A 22,403-nucleotide genomic window follows, 5' to 3' on the forward strand; every position below is an offset into this window, starting at 1 on the left:
TAAAGTGATAAAATTGAATGTATATCATATATTCCTATTAAAGGATCTAGGGCTGCACCATATATTGCAAAAAATACTGATATCACAAAATAATCATTAATTCATTACAACAACACAAAGCTCTCCATTTTAAAAAGATTTTGTTTGCTTTTGGAAAGTGAAAATGCACATAAAGGCAAATTTTCTTTTCTTTTCTTGGTTTCTTGATTTAGTCAGTTAAATTTTTATTGAATTGTATTATTAGTATTGTTTGACTAGTAAAGGAAAGCATAGTTTTAATTTAACTAAACATCTTGATTCTAGATGTAAAATATAACACTACAAAACAAAGTTAACAGGCTGGAGAGGAGTTTCACTTGTTTTGGTTTTATTAAAATAATAAGAGTGACCAGTGCTATACAAAATGATCTCCAGCCTCCAGCTGAGCCCTGGTACAAGCGTCTTACCACAGCATCAGAAAGACTTCAGGAGCCCTGTCGTCATCTCACATCCAAAAGACTTCAGGCCCGTCCTTCTCATCTCACTTCTAGGTCACATCATGCATCAGCTGACGTCTCACATCCTACTTGGGAATGTGCTGTTAACAGAGACAAACTGTCATTTGGATACATATAAGTATTTCATGGTCCTTATGTCAATTTGCGCCTTAGATTTTATTTTGCAACTGATACGAGTACAATAGTTCAGTTTCCTCACTTGTACTTGTGCATGATTTAATGTGCGACACTTTGCTGTGCAGTATGTGTTTTTAGCATAAGGACTGGGAGCAGTTTGCAGGTCTATCAAAATAGAAAGTCCTGATGGATGTACAAATGAGAGTTACACTGTATTGGATATTGTTCTGTATTGGATATTGTCTTATGTTCCCATGGAAACTGTCACTGATGGGTGGGTTGACGACATATGTTTGGGGATTTTGTAGTGATTGGAATGTTTATTGTTCATTTTGTGTGTCTGTGTGCCCATAGATTGTTGATAAATTATAAATTTTCCCATAAGGAGAAAAAAAAGGCTAATCAGTCATTTTCAGGGCCCCTGTGCTCTCAGTGTAAATAGTGTGTGTGTTTGTGGACCAAAATGTGAGACAACAGGAAATTAGCCCATGGGTACATCTGCTGTAGTCCAGCTTTTTACAATTATCACATTATATACAATGCAAATTTGAAGACATCTTAAGTTTTGACCTTATCCTAAGAAGTGATTACAGGTCAAGTCCTCGTGCCCTCTGCTACCACCCTGTCTCCTTAGACATCTGAACCGATTTACTTAATTTTTTTCCATACAGATGAAACCAGCGCAAAGACGTCAAAAGGTTCACTTTTGTTCTCTACATCAATTTGCAGATTCATACATTGAATGGGCAAACAATAAACAAGTAAATAACAAAGCAAATTAAAGCCGCAAACGGCGATGATGACCCTCGCCCCCTGCGCAACCACCCTTCCACGCCACCACCCCCATGCAGTATTCTGCCCGGCCACCCCCCGGATGCTATCTGCCCAGCCACTCCCCCGGCCGCTATCCCCTCCCCTTCACACTGTTTCTATAGTGCTGCGTGGCCATCACATTATAATGGCAGTCTACGGCATTGAACCGGCAACCTTATGTATAATTCAGGTATGGTGTAATAGACTATTTTGCCCCTTTTGAGGTCTACAATTTTCTTCCCAAATTTCATGCCAGTCGGACAAAGTTGTGTCATTTAGCTGTACTGTAGGGGGCGCTATAGAGGTCATTGGCTATGTGCTCATTATAGTTCTCTATTCAGAGTTTTATTCTGCATCAATGATTAGAATTTGAGCTCTTTAGGCTGATCCATGTGTCTGTGAGCAGGAATCAAATAAACAGGAAATGAAGTCATATTTTGATGGCGTGCTGCACATACACCACAAAGAATATCCCCAAAACGTGGATGATTATTGACAATAAACATATGTACATGCTATATGTGGAGTTTGAGATAATTTGGATGAAAAACCTAGGACACCACTTTCACGTATGTGAATTATGGGAATTTCAATCCAATAATGAAGTAATTTTTTGATGGCGAACTAAACAAAACCATAATGAATATTTCCAAAACGTGGATGATTATTGATGAACAACCTCTATAGATGTGGCATGTGGAGTTTGAGCTCATTCAGATGAAAAACCTAGGACTAGATACGTTTCATAGACATGCAAGCCAAAGTGCCGTGGGAATTTCTTTTCAATTCATTGCGTCCCTGGTGGGCAACCATGGAAAATAGCCCATGGCCATAATGTAATTTTTTGGTTCTTCTTATGCCACCAATTGATTCCCCAAATTTCATAGGAATTTGATAATGTTGGCGTTTCACCTTATGGGTAGGGGGCGCTATAGTGTTCATTTTGATAACAATTATTAGAGGCATTCTATTAATGCCCTCATATCACATGTGTGATGGGAATTTCAGCTGTCTAGACCAATGTATGTGTGTGTAAGAAATTTTTTAATGTTTTTTGTTGGAGTCTTTGCGCCCCTGGTGGCCAAGCGTGAAAAATGACCTATGCCCATAATATTATTTTTTGGTCTATGTCATGCACCCAATTGATTCCCTGAATTTCGTAGGAATCTGGTAATGTTGGCGTTTCACCCCTATGGTAGGGGGCGCTATAGTGTTCATTTTGATTAAAATTAATATTGCATTCCATTCATGCCACAATCACGCATATGTGATGTGAATGTGAGCTCTGTAGGGCAATGCCCATGGTCGTGAGAAGATATAAAAAAAATAGGAAACAAAGGCGTATTTCGGCAGCGGCGTACGAATTTGGAGAAAACGTGGATGTTTTATGAAAACCCATGTGTCTAGATGTGGCATGTGAAATCTAAGCTCATTTGGACCAAAAACCTGAGACTAGATACATTTTGAAAAAATGCAGCGAAAAAAGTGGCAATTTTTTGATTCAATATGGCCGACTTCCTGTCTGCCCTAGGGCAGCACTATGATTGGCTTTTTTGCTTGTCTCCATGAGCTCTATCACTGGTGTGAATTTCGTCGAGCTAGGGCGAAAAATGCGTGTCGGCTCCCAATTCATTTGAAAATTTGATTTTTCTAGGTGGCGCTGTCGAGCCAGTGTCACGATGGCAATTTTATGAAATTTTTCGCTGGTTGTTCCTATACCTATATGTGGGACTTTTCGTGCATGTTCAGGGGGTGAAAAAAGCAATCGTTTGGGCGGAAAACAAATAATAATAATAAGAAGAAGAAACCGAGCTAAAACAATGCCCCTCGCCATCACTTCGTGAGTGGCAAGGGCCAATAAACACATGCTCCAGGGCCCTTAAAAGCCCTTAGAGGTGAAGGTGTGTTAGTGTGAGAGTGCAGACGCAAACCTTGCTTGCTCCTGCTGCTTCCTCCTTACTTTGCTTTTTTAATCATTTTACTTCTTCCATTGCTGGGAGATTTGTTTAGTTATGATTTTCTCTTAAGTAAACCAAGACTTTTAAACCATTTTTACATTTTTAACAAAATTTTTACGAGCCAGCAACATGTCCGAAGAAACAAAAGGAATTCTTTCTGCGAACGCTGTCGGAACTATCAACAACAACTTATTGAGCTACAAGCACGGATATTTGTTTTAGAATCTGAAAAAGGACTTCACCGAATGCTCCCTGTGACCTCCAGTGGTAAGCAGCCTACAGTTACTTTCAGAGAAGAGAGTGAAAAAACTGCTACTTTCAACTTAAACCTGAGTGATAAGGTGTCTTTTCCAAAACTTTGTAAAGACAAGAATTTCAAGCAAACGCGACAAGTGATAAGGCGCAATGCTAATATAGTTACATCACCCAAAATACAACTTACAAACAGATTTTTACCACTGTCACAGACTGATGTTGATGTTAATATACAAATGGAAAATGGATTTTTGTCGCAAAACAAGAGCAATGAAGTTGGCAAAAGAGCGGCGGCAGACAGGCGGTCTGTGACAAACATCAAGGTCAGAGACACGCTGCTGCTAGGAGACGGGGCTATCAGAGATGTGACTCACAGAGGAATCCAAACTTGCTCTTACCCCAGTCACACTGTCCCTGAGATTACAAAACTCCTCCCAAAAGTTTTGTCAACATACCAAGGAGCTAATCAGCTGATTGTGCACATGGGTGCACACTGGAATGAATCAGACTGAAATCTCGAAACAGGATTTCACTGAATTATTTGAGGAGCTTGATAAAGTGGAGGTTAAGACTTTCATCAGTGGACCTCTTCCTAGCATAGAGAGAAGGAAGATGAACAAATTTACCCGGCTGCTTCAGCTGAACACATGGCTGTTCAACGAATGTGCGGTCAGAGGACTGCACTACATTGAGAACTTTGATCTATCCTGGAAACGAGAGGACCTGTTCAAGGGAAATGGCCCGCACCTGAGCAGAGGTGGAGTGAGAGTGTTGACGGATAACCTCCTTCACGCTCTGAGAAACCGGCCTGGACAGGGTCCTGGGCCAGTGAGAGAAAAAAGGAATGAGAGAAGCATCCTTGCTGCACCAACCAGAGACTGAGCCAATGTGTCAGCACCACCAGCAGCACCACAAATACAACCACCACCTCCCCCAGTGAAGGACTCACCACCAGCAGCACAACCACCTCCCCCAGTGAAGAATTCAGCAGCACCACCACCTCCCCAAGAGAACAAATCAGCATCACCACCACCTTCAAAAGTGAAGGATGCATCTCCAGCATCACTTCCCCCAGAGCCCACGTCATAGGCCTTGAACCTGTCTGTGACAGCCCCAGCAGAGGTTTCAGTTGCAGCAGCACCCACATCACCTCCCCTGTCCACAGACCAGCCCTAGGTCCCCTTTGCTACATCCACTCCCTCTAGGGACTCATCACTCTCCTTTTCCTCCCCACCTTCACCTATGGCCCTTCCCGACCATCTAGAAAGTCTCATCAGATCTGGAATTAAGATCGCTCCCCTCACACCTAATATAGTGCGATCGAGAGTTCTGTCATCAACTATGCTGAACTCTTCCCCGTACCCACCTATCCCCCCTTGTCTTTCACCCAATCTCCCCCCTGCTCCGCCTCCTTGGCCCTCACCTGGTCCCTTACCCAAATTCCCCCCTGCTCCTCTTTGGCTCTCACCTGGTCCCTCACCCAAACTCCCCCCTGCTCGCTCTGCCCTGCCCCAGAGCTGTTATCAACAAGAGCTAGGACACGCAGGGCCTCTGCTGTCCCAGGACATACAGTCATGATAAAAAATAATATCATGCTGAGGCCCTGTGATGGAGCTATATCTACAGTTACACCACATAGACTGATTAACAGAAGGACAGTTAGACTGTCCAATCAGAGACATTTAGTTCAGGTTCCCTGTAAGACGATAACATCCAGTCCTACTAAAACTAATCTGAAACTTGCTGTGCTCAATGTCAGATCTTTATGTAACAAGTACTTTTTAATTAATGATTTTATTTCTTCTTTAAGTCTTGACTTTATGTTTTTAACCGAAACATGGCTCACGACATGACAAAAACACAGGTAATGCAATTCTAGTGGAATCAACTCCACCCAACTTCAAATTTGAATCTGAAACACGAGTAAACAAAAAGGGTGGAGGTGTGTGTGCATTTTTTAGAGATAATTTAGTTACTCACAGGTTGTCATTTGGGGTGTTTTCATCTTTTGAGTACGTTTCCTTTAAAATGAAGCTAAAACAATCCCCCTCCATACTGTACTTAGTTATATACAAACCTCCCCAACCCTGTCTGAGTTTTATTGATGATTTTACTGAGATACTTTCAGTCGTATGCACTGACTTTGATGGTTTAGTCATTACAGGTGATTTTAATGTACATGTGGATAATGTGTTTGACAGAAACGCAACAGAGGACACACTCTGGACCTGCTCATTACAAAAGGAGTAAATATTTCAAATGTCAATGTGGTGGATGTTGCCCTGTCTGATCATTTCTGTGCCTTCTTTGACCTGTCTGTTATTCCCAAACCAGCGGCTGGTCCTGCAGTTGTTTGAAGGAGACATATAAATGATAAAACAGGTGCACTGTTCATGGAAATGATATACTTTGAAAATGCCTCATGTTCTAATGTTGATGATTTGTTGAACTCTATAACTTCGAGTGTTTTGAATGTTCTGGACACCATGGGCCCGATGAAGGTTAAAATTGTTAAAGATAAGCAGAAAGCACCAAGGAGGAATGATGACTCTGTCAGGGCACAGTAAAGGGAGTGCTGGAGGGCCGAGCGGGAATGGCGCAAATGAAAGCTCCAGGTTCATTGTGAGAATTACAGAGAAATGATGTCCATGTACAACCACAGTTTATGTAGAACAACGCAAAGGTATTTTTCTGACATTATTGGAAGTTGCAGTAACAACCTGTTTGCAATGGTAAACAGATTAACAAACCTCCCAGCTCCACTGCCGTTAGAACTAATTTCCACATCTAAGTGCAATGAGTTTGCAGTGTTCTTTAATGACGAGGTTCAGGGCATTAAAAATGCCATTCATCTACATGCTGCCTTGATGTCTTACCTACTAAATTTTAAAGTCTGTGCTCAACAGTTTGCTATCACCGCTCACTCACATAGTTAATATGTCACTTCAATCTGGAACATTCCCAAGAGCTTTGAAAACTGCAGTTATCAAGCTTCTCCTAAAGAAGAGCAGTCTTGATGCCACAATATTGAACAATTATTGACCGATCTCAAATCTGCCGTTTTTAGGCAAAGTCCTTGAAAAAGTTGTTTACCAATAGCTTATTAACTTCCTCGAAATTAACAACTCCTTTGATGTCTTCCAATCAGGTTTTAGACCCCACCACAGCACTGAGACTGCTCTTATCAAGGTGATAAATGACATCTGCCTGAACACTGATGCAGGCAAAGTCTCAGTCTTGACCCTGTTAGATCTGATCTTTGACCCTGTGGATCATGAGATCCTCTTACAGAGACTAGAGGACTGGGTGAGCATCTCTGGTACGGCACTAAACTGGTTCAAGTCCTATTTAGAAAACAGGGAGTACTTTGTTGAAATTGGAAAATGTATATGTTATGGCATTCTTTAGCATAAATCTTTATTTGTATTATTATGGATCATTTTGACCTAACCTTCATAATACTATCTGTTATGTTGTTATGTCCTTTTGTGTCTGGCGTCAAAGCCACTTCGATTAGACCAAACTGGCAAGATTGTTTTGGTGGTATAAATACTCTGTATTATTTACATTTGTCAGCTGAGGGCGAGACGACACCGTTAGGGACACAGCTCTTTGACAATTGTGCACAATTGATTCAATAAACCAGACCTTTGATTCAAGACAACTTCTCTGTTTATTTTTATATCTTTAAGACTTTTTGACTATTAGAAATTCTACAACAAATTGGCGTTGTCGGCATGCCCTTTCGTCCGGTTCTTTTTCGACGACAGTGATCCAGCGGCTGGCCACCCGGGGAGGGCATCCCCTTCCTGCCTCATCTTTGTCTTTGAGTGAGGGGGCTGCATCACTCTCGCTGGAAAACGCCGGCGCTAAGGCCTCGAATCTGAGCTACTAGAAGTTGTGGTGAGTTGTCTTGTTTCAAGGGGGCTGTCTCGCTTGGGGGAAAAGGAAAAAAAAAAAAAAAAAAAAAAGGGGGAAACTAGGATACTGAAACACTAATACTAACACTTTAAATTGAAAAACCTTGCCATTACTTGCTGTGCCCTGGTGTGACCTCCACTCTGGTATCTAGCTGTTATTGTGAGCGCTCTGGCTGGGATTGAAGGCTCACCGTATTGGTTCAATTCTGTCATTCTGAAGGTAGAAGACGTCGGACGACATTTATTCTAATAAATTTAGTCCTTGATGCGCCTCGCATGAATGAGGACTTGTCAATAGGAGGGTTGAGCAAAGCCTACCGTATTCCTAAATTGTGTGTTCTGGGCTGAAATTGTCGCAGTAATGTGGGTATTTATGAATACGGAGAGGAGACGAAAATAACGTCTAGTAAAAAATTCACCCTACGGACGCGTAGAGGTTGGTATTCAGCGCGCTGACCATTTTAGAGAAAATGGGAAAGAACCAATCCAGGAGCGAGGCTCAGCGGACCCCAGAGTCTGCAGTCACTGCAGCCATGCGCAGCAAGTATGGTCAAGGTTGTCTTGATTATTTGCATATTTGGTCAAAAGAACATGGGTTTCCTGAGAGTGGGTCTTTTAGCTTGAACCAACTGAACAAACTTAAAGCAAGTCTTGAAAAGGAAAGAGAGAAACTAATGCAGGCTAAGAGGGTTCCTACTGCAAAATTACGAATGATAAATGATCAGGAGAAATGTCTGAGTGTGTGGATGAATGAGGCAGAAAGGCGTGATCGTAAGAAAATTTGCAAACAGGCAGCACATGCCAACACTGAGATAAAGAATGAATGTGAGAAAGGGAGTAAATGGGAAGGTCCCAAGTGGGAAAACAAGAATATGTGTGATAGTAGGACGGGGCCGGATGGTCCGTCAATTTATTCACCCAGAAATCCTTTTACTCAAACATATACACCTGCAAACAACACTGGATCCAGCACACTCACACAAGTACACAATGTTAAAGAACGAGTTGCTGCTGTTGATTCTCGTCTCTATCCAGATCTGAGCACCCTTTCTGCTGTGCACATCGACCCTGACCTCGACCTCTGCCCGCCTGTCAGCTAAGCCCAGCAGCCTAAATCAGAAGATGACGAGGAAGACGCACTACCACCACCTAAAGTTAAACCCAGACTGACCAGGACGACACCAGTGGCTTTGCGCAGCACCGCAAAAACAGCCGGCACATCCAGCTCATTTCCTATGGTGGAGGCTGTCGGTCCGGATGGTCCTGTGTTTGTGTATCGACCTTGGGGCACGGACGAGGTGGAAAATAACGCACGTACCCTGCCCGACCCTGTAATGAATGGAACCAGATTTGCAACTGAGTTTCGTGCCTTTTATGAGGAGTTCCGTCCATCGGGACGAGAATGCAGAAAGATACTGTCGAATTTGATGAAAGCAAGCGATATAGCGAAAGTCAGAGACCATTTCCCAGACTCAGACATGCATGCCTCCGAAACGCGCTTCAAGGACAATTACGAGTACATCCAGGCCATGGAGGGCTTGTGCAAGACCATTGAAACTGCTTTTCCTGCCAAAATCAACATGCTTGCTGTGACAGCGTGCAAACAGAAACCAGATGAGGACACTGACCAATTCATACATCGCCTGATTGAGACTTTTACTGTTAACAGTGGCTTCTCCGACGTCGACCCTGTTCAAAAACGTGCATTTAATATCCACATCTGCCATGCCATTCGTAGAGGCCTGATCCCAGAGGTCGCTGCTGCCGTGGACAAAACTTATGTGGGTGGACTTGAGGAACCAGACTTGGATGAGTTGCGTAAGCATGCACGCCACGCTTACCTGACCTACCAAGAGAAGCTACAGGCCAAAGAGGCCAAAAGAGACAAAGACGCTTTCAACGCCACAATGACACTATTCTCACAGGCCCGGGGACAACGTCAATTCTTTCCCCGCCGTGGGCGAGGCCGTGGGAGATCTGGGTTTGACAACAGAGATGGACGTAGACGTCAAACCTGGTACGGTCAAGATGTCTGTTATATCTGTGGCCAGAGTGGACATTTTGCTCGTGACTGCCCGGAGGGGCCACAGTCAGAGGGGCCTGCTGACCGCCGCGATGAGCATGGCCGCTTCGACAGGGCACCACGGGATGACCGATGCCGATCTTCAGACTGACTAGACAGCGCAGAGGCAGGGGATGGACTTGACTGCACCGGAGAAATGGCCTTACCACACCCACCACGAGATGGTAACATGCACCAGACAGCACACACACCTGAGAACACCTCATTTGGAGCACAGGGGACAATTGGCATGTATGCACAACTATCATAGAATCATGATAAATTTCCCGAGTACACTTTAATTGTTAATGGTGATCAAATTAAATTTTTTTATGTCCTTTTGTGTCTGGCGTCAAAGCCACTTCGATTAGACCAAACTGGCAAGATTGTTTTGGTGGTATAAATACTCTGTATTATTTACATTTGGCAGCTGAGGGCGAGACGACACCGTTAGGGACACAGCTCTTTGACAATTGTGCACAATTGATTCAATAAACCAGACCTTTGATTCAAGACAACTTCTCTGTTTATTTTTATATCTTTAAGACTTTTTGACTATTAGAAATTCCACAACATATATCAGATAAAATGTCCCTGACCTGTGGGGTGCCCCAGGGTTCAATCCTGGGACCCCTGCTGTTCAATCTCTACATGCTGCTGTTAGGCCAGTTAATACGCAGCAATAATGTGTCTTACCACAACTCTGTAGATGACACTCAGATTTATGTCTCACTGGCAGCAGGTCAATATGGACCAGTGGATTCACTCTGTCACTGCATCAACAGATCAGTGTGTGGATGCAAAACAACTTTCTTCTGCTAAACTCAGACAAGACTGAAGTCATAGTGCTTGGCCCACAGAAACATAGAGAAAGTATCAGCAGTCACCTCCAGTCTCTCTCTCTAAAACCTTCAAATCAGGCTAGAAATCTAGGGGTAATAATGGACTCAGACTTGAACTGTAACAGCCACATCAAATCAATAACATCTGCAGCTTTTTACCACCTAAAAACATAGCAAAAATCAAAGGTATACTGTCAAAGCCAGACTTAGAGAGACTTATCCATGCATTTGTCTCCAGTAGGTTAGACTACTGTAACAGCCTGCTCATTGGCATCTTCAAATGAGCCTTAACACAGCTGCAGTACATCCAGAATGCTGTACTTCACGAATGCGTCCTGTGCTCAGGTCTCTGCACTGGCTCCTGTGGCTCAAAGAATATACTTTAAAGCAGCTCTGCTTGTGACAAGTCTCTCCATGGACCAGCACCAAAGTACATCTCCGACATGTTAGTGCCATATGAACCATCTCACACTCTGAGGACTTCAGGGACCGGCCTCCCGCTGGTGCCCAGACTCATGACTAAACATGGAAATCAGTGTTTCAGCTTTATGCAGCTAAAACCTGGAACAGTCTTCCTGAAGATGTGAGACAGGCCTCTACTTTGACAATGTTTAAATCCAGGCTCAAAACGGTTCTGTTTAGCTGTGCATATGACTGAAAGGTTTTTATTCTGCACTCTTCTGTTTTAATGTTAATTTAATGATGATTATTTGTGATTATTTATGTTTTGATTTGTGTGATTTTAATGTCTTTCTTATTCTGTAAACACTTTGAATTACCTCGTGTACAAATTGTGCTATACAAATAAACTTGCCTTGCCTTAGTGTGAGGGTGGGTTTTCAGGTAAGAGCTAACGCCTGGTCTGCTGTTTACGCCCATGTGGCACGGTGAATGTGTGCTTTGTATTTTAAAGTTATAGCATGTTCCTGAAGTGACTACATGCGTGTCTGAACACATTATTTTGTCATTAAACTGTCACCTATAACAGTTTAATGACAAAATAATGTCAGGTGTGGACTGATTACACTGGCTACACCTGTCCTGGTTTGGTCCTGTACAAAAAATACACGCATTCATAAATGTCAAAAAAAAAAAAAAAAAGTTGCACTATTGCTCCAGTCTGATCTCACTGATTTGCCTGGAATGTTCTTTAGTATGGCATTAAATGTTTATATCTTGAATTTATTCAATTGCAGGTGTTGTGTCCCTTAGATTTAACTTTGAAAAACATGTATTCTTCCTGTGAGTGAGCTCGCCTCTCCACAGATCTGACCTGTTATCTGGTTGTTTTCATGAACACAGGTTGAATGTCATACTGTGTCTCCATGGAGATCATACTTTACATGTAATGTTGCACGCTGGTGGCTCTGTAAAAGTTGCACAGGGTGTCTTTAACTAGTCTGTAGCCAATATTCAGATACTGCATTTTGGGAAGTGTTCATTGTCCTTACTGTTTACTGTGTGATTAGCTTTTCAAATCAATGACCGAGTCACAACACACAATGTCTTTTTCCATTGATGATTGTAGTAATCATCATGACACTAAAATTTCAAACTCGATTTTCATACTAATGAATAGACTGGATACTCAATACCAATTCTGATACCACGAATAGAATGTGACAGTAGAATAGTACTTTCTTTTACCATGTGGCCTTATATCTGTGTAATCCCTCAGTCGTCCAGGTAGGTTCCATAGTGTCCCTGGGTGTGTACTAGTCTGTCTGGTCTTATACTTGTTCTGATTCAGCTCAAGATCATTCTGAAAGCTGTTCAGAAAAGGTTTACTTATGTCCTGTCAATGTGACTTCTTTAGTATTGATACTTGCTCAAATGAGTATCTTGTTTCTAAACTAGTTTTAGTATCGATTAGTACCTGATTTAATTCTTTTGGTAACCCTAATCTAAAGAGGATAAAATTTATGTTGTAGTGAAAAAAAGTGTGTTAATATTTTATCTGTTTATAAGAAAAGTTGTAAAAAAAAAAAAAAAAAGAAGAAGAGTGTGAGTGACATTAGTTTGAAACAGTTTAAGGACACACATGTTGCTCAATGGAAAAACATACAGAGCTAATGCTTTACACGCCAACAATAACAAGACATGTACAATATTGTAGTCTGACTAGTGTAATGAACAAAACAATTTGTCATTTCAGTTGGTGCAGCCTTATTAACGGGTTAAATTATTGTCGTTAAACTGTCACCTGTAACAGTTTAATGCTAAAACAATATAATTAAACTGTGACAGGTTTGGCCTGATTACACTGGCCACACCTGTCCAGGTTTGGTACTGGTTTAGTCCTGGTTTAGTCCTGGTTTAGTCCCGGTTTAGTCCCGGTTTGGTCCCGGTTTGGTCCCGGTTTAGTACTGTTTTAGTCCTGTTTTAGTCCTGTTTTAGTCCTGTTTTAGTCCTGTTTTAGTCCTGGTTTGGTTCTGGTTTGGTTCTGGTTTGGTTCTGGTTTAGTCCTGGTTTAGTGCTGGTTTAGTGCTGGTTTGGTCCTGGTTCGGTCCTGGTTTAGTCCTGCTTTAGTCCTGGTTTGGTCCTGGTCTAGTACTGTTTCGGTCCTGGCTTGATCCTGGTTCAGTCCTGGTTGGGCCTGGTTTAGTCCTGGTTTGGTCCTGTTTTGGTCCTGGTTAAGTACTGGTTTAGTACTGGTTTAGTCCTCTTTTAGTCCTGGTTTGATCGTGGTTTGGTCCTGGTTTGGTCCTGGTTTAGTCCTGGTTTGGTCCTGTTTTGGTCCTGGTTAAGTACTGGTTTGGTCCTGGTTTAGTCCTGGTTTAGTCCTGGTGAGACTCTGGTTTGGTCCTGTATAAAAAATCCACTTATTCATAAATTTCAACTAATTTTTGAAAAGTTGCACTATTGCTCCAGTCTGATTTCACTGATTTGCCTGGAATGTTCTTTAGTATGGCATTAAATGTTTATATCTTGAATTTATTCAATTGCAGGTGTTGTGTCCCTTAGATTTAACTTGGAAAAACATGTATTCTTCCTGTGAGTGAGGTCGCCTCTCCACTGATCTGACCCGTAACTTGTCGGGGTGGTGTTATCTGGTTGTTTCTATGAGCACAGGTTAAAAGTCATACTGTGTCTCCATGGAGATCATACTTTACCTGTAATGTTGCACGCTGGTGGCTCTGTAAAAGTTGCATAGTGTGTCTGAAGGATAACAGCACTGGTCACATTGTCATAGGCATCCTAATAAAGCCACTATTTACAATTGTTCAAGAAATTGATATGAGATGTTTTCATTCAGATTCACAAAGGTCAAAACAACCATTTGCAAAAATATTTCCACAGGGAAAAGTGTTTTCGTTTTTCTAGGATTAAACCTGATAATTATTTGACCAACTGACTCAGACTGAGGACAAAGAACAAAGACAACACCTGAGGAGTTAAAACTCCCAGTTCTCTCCAATCTGTGTGCCTGTCGTTTGACGTGTTTTTAATCCAAATGACTATAGCTGATCTGACCGAAAGCTCCCTGTTGTATGCTCACACATCATACATTGACTCAGTTGATTAATTTAAACTCAACACATAACTTTAGACAATTCTCAACAGTTTATCTGATCTTTAATCTTTAGACCCCAGTCTAGAGCCACATTTATTTGCGTATTTCATATATGAATGCTGTCTGTTTAACTTAAACTTGAAAAATATTGTTATGGCTACTATTAGAAAATCCACAACAATATTCATAAAACACAATTTGCTTTGGTGAATAGTGATGAATGAATTTGCGAACCTTCAGGGAATTGTTTAATTCATTATTAAATAAATCATTAACTTAGATAATTGATTATAATGGATTGAAAATGTTTGACATAAGAAATTGGAAGTTAAAGCAGAAGTTGCGTTGCCTTTGTGAGTCTTTCACTTTGACTTGAAGATTTCAATTATACCCCTAACAACCCTACAACTATTAACAGGAAATATGAGAGAATAAGTGCCACATTGTGCTTAAATGTTTCAGTAGAGAGCAGTTCACAATCACGCCTCTGGGCAGGATAAATGTAGTGACCTGTCGGATGTAGTGTGTGCCATAGGTGCTGATAAGGCGTCTGTACTGGGCCTTGGTGAAGGAGTTGTATGAGGAGGGCAGCAGGGACACGTCCTTTCGAAACTCTGAGCTCAGAGGAGGAGTACTGGACACCCGGTATCTGCACACACACATACAAGGAGGGTTTTCATGCTTTTTGGGCACATTACATTGACTTAGATGTAGGTGGGGCCTAGAGGGGGTATCCTACCTGTAGTGCCTACAAGAGGAGCGGTGGATACTAAAAGTAAAATTGTCTTCTTTAGCTCTTGTTGATGAAAAGTTGTATGCATCAGAGCGTGTCCCTCCCACCTCCAAGCCTCCATAGTCTTCCAAATTCAGCCCCACCTGTCACAGAGGAGAGCGGTCATGTCAAAGACCATTTTCACTCTATACGATGCTGAGTCTCACATCTTACCTTCCAGTCACTGCTGTCTTGGTAAGTCATGGCACTGACCACTTTACTGCACACAGATCGAAAAGTTAAATGAACACAGTTACAGAGTTACCCCTTGGCTTAGCCTCTGGGTACTCCTCCCAGGGTTACTAGTGGGTTACCCCTCGGGGTTAGGGTTACAGATGGGTTACCTCTCTCATGGTTCGGGTTAGTGCTTGGTTAAGGTTACATTTGGATTACACTAGTTTTACCTGACAGAAGACTCCACAGACAGAGGAATGACAGTAAGTAAAAGCTCGGGAATCTACTGTAGGGAGTAGTAGCTATAAATGAGAACATTTTCCACATCCAAGTGTCCAAGGTGAGGGAAGTCTGGGAGTCCCTACTTAAACTGCTGCTCCTGCGACTCGGCCCGGATGAAGCAGAAGAAGATGGATGGGGCCCCCTTGTGGATGTGGGGCCCTCTGCATTTGCTCATAATAAAGTAAAAAAAGTAAAGTAAGTTGTATGATATGCCTTATCATCACTGGTCACTACTGTATATGTATGGTCACTATGCTTGTCCGTCTTGCATTAAGTAAATACAAAAAAATAAAAAAATAAATTATATCTCTCACACACACAAAACGAGGAACATTTAACATTCAAATACTTCAGTTCCAACTTTCTTTTAAGTCTGAAATCATTCCAAGTACTCCCTGACAAGTCCTCGCGTACCCTCAGGGGGTAAATGTCAAATATGCTAAATTATTCAAAATACTATACAGTTAACAAAGCACTTTGTTGTGCATTAACAAACACTTTTCGGAAACAACCATATGACACTATCCCAGACAGTTGTTTCTTTGTCATGGTTCAATACCACAGAGGCAGAAACTGCAGTTTGAGCCATTAGCAGGGCTAATGGTGCAAACTAAAACATGTTACTGACTCATGGTGCAGAATCAGGTTCAGGCCCTTTTATAAAACACTGACCTCCAAGTGTGATGTTAATTCTAGCGGACCTGAAGCTTCGGCCATCCCTCACAGCCTGCCTCAGCCCGGTTCTGTCCAGCAGAGAGGAGGCTCCTGTTTGGGGCAGCCACTGTAGAGCTCCCCTGGTGTTGAACTCCAGCAGGCACTGCACGGCTGCACCACTGTCACAGCACATAGATCAGCATGGTGTTCATACATGGTCCTCCAAATATACAGAGCTCTACATAGGCCTGTCACCATAAATTAGTCACTTTTTAGCACTTTTGGGACGAACATTGAGACACCATATTTTTACTTCTACTTCAGTAATATTTGACGGAGTAACAGTACTCTTAAGTCACAAAAACTGACAATATAACATTATCTGAACATTGCTTCTTCAGATAGGATTTAGTTTTTTTTCATTATTGTGGTCTAGAATAGCTACAAAAATACATAGATTTTGTGCATTATTTAATGTTTTGCCTTTCTTATTCCACCAACTTCAAATTAAATACTGATTGACCGATATGTTTTTTTTTTCTCATGGCTGAGGTTGATGTCGATTGTTTAGAATCCAGAAAAATCAATGGCTGATAAAATCTGCCAATGTTTTTAGGACGATATGGAGGGCTGATTTTGGGCAGTGTAGTTATGTTTTGTAACGTTACCTCTTTACACTCATGTGTTCAAATAAAGCTTTATTCTTTAGGCAGCAGGTCAGCCAAAATAAAATATCAACCTGCACTGGAGATTGTAGGTCGATAGCTGATATGCTAAAAAATGCAAACCAATATATTGGCCAATCTCTAATCATAAATCAGATTATACATCCACACACTTAAAATTGCTCTTTACCCAAGTAGTGAGTAGTGAGTCCCTGTGGAGATATGGCTCCAACTGACAGAAAACAGTGGAACATTACAAATGTTCTTTTCCATATGCCCTATAACCTTTCTTGGATTTACCCAGAGAGTTGTGTCCTCCTCCAAACCTTCAGTTAAATTAGGATGTGATTCTTCTACTGTGATCTGCAATAGCAACTCAATGGACTCCACTAAACAAAACACATTTACAAGGATTAAATATAAGACAAAAGGTGAAAATGACAAGAAAACAAGAAAAACAACAATACACATATAAATACATCAAGAACTGTTTCATTTCATACTCAGTTTAAATTGAAGTGTCACAATACTTAAATGTCAAATTTTGACAATATTTCGATACTAAGGAAAGGAATAGACTCAGTGCTCAATACCTATTCCAATACAACAATGACAATAAAAGCACAATTTCTTTAGACAATAGAATGTCATTTGCAAAATTCAATAATAGTACTTTCTTTTATATTACAATGTGGCCTTATATCTGTGTAAACCCTCAGTCATCTATACTACAGCCTATACTTCTGTGTCGTCTTATACTTGCTCTGGTACAGCTCAATATCATTCTAAAGCTATTTAGGAAAGGTTCATTTCTGTCCTGTGAATGTGACTTTTCTAATATCAATCCCTGCTCGATCCCTGCACTATGACAACCCTACTTTGAAGTACACAGGTGTATGTATGTTTGTAATGAGTGTGTGTAAGAGCAAATGAGGAATAACTGATAATTTCATCTATGTTTATTAAATGCATAGTTCCTAAGAAAAAACAAAACCACTGGACAGACTTTAAAATAACAAAGAGCAGTACCTCTTATGATCGCTGTCTAATCTTGTACTGCTGTGCTGATTAGCTAGAGTTCCTGGTGACAGAGTTGACATTGACTCAGTAGACATATGTTTAAGTTCAGTGCTTGTTGTGAGAGGTTGTGGGGAATAAGAATTTGTGGGGAACAGATCATTTCTTTCTGTTGTTTTTGCCTCGTCTTTGCCACTTTCTCCAAATTCTGCTAGTCCAAGATGTTAGATGTTAAGATGATTACCCAGTTGCCAATTTTTTTCCACTGAACTGCTAGTGCTAGCCAAGTATTCAAAATGGATGCTGCCAGCTTTGATTAGCTCTTTATAATGTGTTCTCAAACTTTTAGTGGCCAGTAGTTGTGTAGAATCCAGTGCTTATAGATGTTTCGCTGTTAGTTGTTGCTTCATTTGATTCTGAGAAAGTTTGTAAATTCGCATTTTGAGATGTCATAAAATCCAAACTTCGAACTGAAAGTTGTGTGTTAAAATAGTCCAGCGTACCAGGACTATCAGTGTGCCGTGTCGCTCCAGATGTATCCAGATGGTCCATTGTTCCATTCTTCCCCAGGAAATATAGAAGCTTCCCTGCCAGTGCTTCCAGAGACGGAGGGGGAGGTGGTGGTGGGCTGTATCAGCCCAGAGTTGCGGATTGAATTCCCTGAAAGATCCGCACTCTCAGAAAAGGGACTATGATCAGTGGTGGTGTCTGGAGAAGAGGTGAAGATGTTGGGGTGTGAGTCTGGGTTGGTGTTGGTCTCTGTGGAGCTTTTCTCATCCTCCTGAACTGGAAAATAAAGAGGAGCAGTGGCAGGGCCAGTGTTAACACCTCTGCCATGAAATCAGACTTTCCAAAAACAGTCATGACACAGACAAATCAAAATGTTGTTTTTCCATTAAAGATAAAGTGTAGCCAACTGACTGTCCAACCTTTTAAGGGCATTTATTTCTCACATAAAAATAAGAAGTTTTTTAGTTACAAAAATATAGCCTTCATATGTTTAAAACATGGATTTGATGCAAACAACTCAAAACATTACAACAGGAAACCCATCTCCAGATCTTGAGCTAGTCTTGGTCAGGGACCAGAGTGCCCGGGATAAGCCAACCCAGACACGGAAACAATCATACAAACTCTAAAGTCCCGAAAGGGAACAAATCAGGAGTCTTCTTGCAGTGAAGTGTGAACACTAGCCACTGTGCCTCCTGTCCAAAACATTTTCAATCTATTATTTCATTATACAACAAGCACAGACAAGTGTGCGCCTCAGGCCTAAAGCAGCTTAGACCGGCTCTGTGCTATGCCGTGTGCAACGTATCAATTATACAATAATATGTAACCAATTAGTTGGAATCAACTTGTAATATTGTTAAAACCTCTCCAAAACAAGGCATGTGTGAGAGTGTTGTTAACACTAGTGTATTATAAAATCGAAGGGGTAAAAATAGAAATTATGATTTAGCTAAAATTAAATGTTTCATTATAATACCTCTCAAGCAAGTAGTTATCTGTTGGGATTTTTTTCTTAAAGAGACATGTAAAATTGATAAGCTTTTAACCATGTTATAAATAAATTTCTACTCACTTGTGACTATTCAGAAGATAATTCAAGCTTGTCATACATGTAAGGTAGTCATTTTTCAACAGTAAAAACAAGTAAATGGCTGTCCTTTGCTTGCTACAGTGAAATACCACTATCAGCTCTGCAGTTTTGAACAGGACGTCAATGGATCCATTTTTATTATTAACCTGTTTTAGATCAATACAAAGAACAAACAAAAACATTATAATGTTGTCACAAAGTTGAACACAACAAACTTGATTTCGATACTAAAGAATAGACTCAAGACCGATTCCAATACCGCTTTCTTTAGACAACAGAATGCAATTTTCAGCATTAGATTGTAGTAGTTTTTTATATTACCATGTGGTTTTATATCTGTGTAATCCCTCAGTCGTTCAAGGAGGTTCCATGGTGGGCTTATACTAGGCTGGTCTTATACTTGTTTTGATAAAGCTCAAAGTCATTCAGAGCTGTTCAGAAAGGTTCATTTCTGTCTGCTGCTCAAATTTAGTGTGTATACTAGTTTTAGTATTGATCAGTATCTGATTTTCAATACTTTGCTGGCTAGACGACTACTAAGAAAATCTCTTCCATTTTGACTAAACACTGATGACGGCTCAGACTTGTGACTGTAAACATGTGCATCTCATAAACCACTAGAGGAGAGGAGAAGTTCCTCACCATTGTAGAAGACCTGGAAAGCATTTGAGGAATGCCCTGCTCCGGTCCAAGTGAGATTGGCTTTGTCTTGGTCACATCCAGAAAGCAGGGCAGTGTCCCCCACAGCCAGTGTCCACTCCTTTGTGCCCCAAACGCACAACAGGGACATGTTTGACCCCCTCTCCAGCCACACTAACTTTAGCAGTACAGTATGACGTGCTGGGATCTCCAAAGTCCGAGTGCAAACCACAAGTGTCCTCTTGGTTTGGTCTGTCCCCTGCTTTGGATTGAAAGTCAAATGTCCCATAGGCATCTGGGACAAGTCCATGTGTCCACTGCATATGTCAGAGAGTAGGACCAGTGATGTATCTGCAAAAGAGTTATAATGGCAAAAATATCAAGATGTATTAATAGAACTTGTTTAAAAGCTACAGGTCCACAGTAACACAATTAATCTGCAGTTTTAAATTTAATTTTGCACATTAATATTTTGAGGTTCAAAATGAAAATGTATCTTAAAAATATAAACTTTAAGTCATATGGCTACGTCGGAATATTGTTTTTAACATTATAAGAAGCCTACAGAATAAATGGTATAAAATAAACAACAATTTTTAAATAATTTTACAAGATTCATTGAAAGATTGTATATTTATGACCCCTTGTCTTTTTCCTCACTAAAATTAGATTAGAGTTAATGCTTTTTTTCTGAAGTCATTTTTGTCAGAAACCAGGTGTCATATTTACCCAAACATGGAAAACTCTGATGTAGCCCATCAGGATATGACTACTATTTTGATTTATAATGCAATGGCTATAGTTTAATGCACAATTTTAGGCCTATTGTGTTTTTCTCTCTAAAATGAGACAAGAGTAGTGCCAGTTGTTATTTTTATTTATTTTATCTTAGGCCTAGAAGTAGGTCAACGTCATATTCCCCATAAAACAAACACTTGATGTAGCCAGAATTTGGATTTACAGTGTAGTGGCTATAGTTTAAGGCACAATTTAACTTCTTAAACCCTTCAATTATATAATTATATTTCTGTCTTATTCAGTAACTTACCTGTGAGGAGGAGAAGCAGCAGTAGACAGTCTTTGAGCTGCATCATGTCCAGTCCTGAGACATTTCAGACACAAACACGGACAAACACTATCAAATCCGCACAGAGGTTACACGGCAGTCTCTCGGTTCACCTGCAGACTGTGGACGGTCCTGGCAGCTCACAAACTCTCTCCTCGCTCTGTCACATCACTTCCTCGGGGAAGACTCTGGAGCAGTGAAGAGCCCAAATGAGATGCACGTGTTTGCCCCCAGTGTCCGCTCCAACCCCCTGACAGAAGAGGGCTGGAGGCTTGAGGAGCAGAGGACAGTGATATAGAGCCTCCGGGGCCCAGTTAAAAGTCTCTCCAGAGAAGAGAGGAGGAATAACACCACCCAGGTCAGTTTGAATGACTGTTAAATCCACATGGTGGAAGTGAATACATAAGGTAGACATGATGGCTACTTAGAGCCAGAGCCTCCAAATGTAGCCTGTCCATCTCCCAGAATCAGAGCAGAGCAAGTCAGTGAGCTACACAAGTGAGCTTAATGTCTTTATTTAGGCTATTGTGTGTCTTTAGTTTTTGTTATAGACTACTATTGATATTTTTGTTTATGATTAAAATAGGAAACCGGGGGTGAAAAGTAACTTGGAGACACAAGCATCAGCCCAAAAAGTCCTCCTCTTTAAGTCACAAGTGAGTGAGCAAGTAAGAAAGAAACATTATTTTTGAAGAGAAACATAAAGTTGCCTGAAGTTATTAGGACACGAAAAATGAAGCATGATGAACCAGTGAGGTCTCACCGACAGTTACAGCACAAAAAAGCCTCAAAATACTGCCATCTACTGGGGATTTTAAGGCATTACAAAGAATGTTTATTTTACGTTTTTTTTTATCAGTGTGTACATGAACTTTTGTCAAGTGTATCACTAACAAGGACATTAATAAAATGTACTATGCTGACATATATTCCGCGATTCTTGATTTTTCAGCATTTACAAACCGAGGCCTTGGCCACGTGACTTCCTTGTTACTGAACCACATTTATTTTGAGATTCTGAACATTTGGAACACTCACTTTAGCTGGAGTCGCACTTTGAAGCTTTGCTTCATTTTGTCCATCACTACCTAAATCTAAGTTTGTGCTGCCTTCAGTGGCCACTGGAATTTCCAATCACAAAACACCTGGCTGCAGGGGTGAAGTTTAAAGTGTGTATACCTGTTAGACCAATGCCATTGTTTGTTTGTCATACTCCCAAACCCTCCTCCCCCCGCACTCCCTTTAGTCCACAGGTACTGCCCAGTTTAGCAGCTTTATTTAAAATGTGGTCTTTAGCCCCACTTTAAATGCTTATGGCAATCACTTTTTTTCAAGTTTAAATGTAGTTGGCACCATGTCTACGCTGTTGCCATGTGAACATTTTAAAGTGAAAAAATCTTTGTGACCGTGGTGTCTCCTAAGTCCTCCAAATATAGCCTCAAGTCTGACTTTTAAATCCACACACTAGTATACATAAAAGTGACATTTTGAAGCTTCTGACCACGTTCTATCTTCAGGTACTTAATGCTGTGTATAAGTCTGTATATTTAGCC

The 22,403-nt window shown here is 41.0% G+C and overlaps 2 protein-coding genes across 2 annotated transcripts; both read right to left on the minus strand.

The window, feature by feature from the left end:
• Window positions 1-14,293: 14,293 nt before the first annotated feature.
• LOC129456234 (perforin-1-like) lies at window positions 14,294-16,053 on the minus strand. The gene is made up of 4 exons (XM_055221652.1): window positions 15,908-16,053; window positions 14,925-14,970; window positions 14,718-14,854; window positions 14,294-14,627 (listed from the first exon to the last, which is right to left on the minus strand). Exons 1-4 carry the CDS (start codon window positions 16,051-16,053, stop codon window positions 14,390-14,392), a joined length of 567 nt encoding a protein of 188 aa, XP_055077627.1. The 3' UTR covers window positions 14,294-14,389.
• A 1,537-nt stretch (window positions 16,054-17,590) lies between these two features.
• On the minus strand, window positions 17,591-20,875 carry LOC129456371 (uncharacterized). Its single transcript, XM_055222862.1, has 3 exons — window positions 20,833-20,875; window positions 19,788-20,135; window positions 17,591-18,328 (listed from the first exon to the last, which is right to left on the minus strand). Exons 1-3 carry the CDS (start codon window positions 20,873-20,875, stop codon window positions 18,054-18,056), a joined length of 666 nt encoding a protein of 221 aa, XP_055078837.1. The 3' UTR covers window positions 17,591-18,053.
• Window positions 20,876-22,403: the final 1,528 nt, after the last annotated feature.

The sequence above is a fragment of the Periophthalmus magnuspinnatus genome, chromosome 1 (genome assembly GCF_009829125.3).
Source record: "Periophthalmus magnuspinnatus isolate fPerMag1 chromosome 1, fPerMag1.2.pri, whole genome shotgun sequence".
Taxonomy (NCBI): domain Eukaryota; kingdom Metazoa; phylum Chordata; class Actinopteri; order Gobiiformes; family Gobiidae; genus Periophthalmus; species Periophthalmus magnuspinnatus.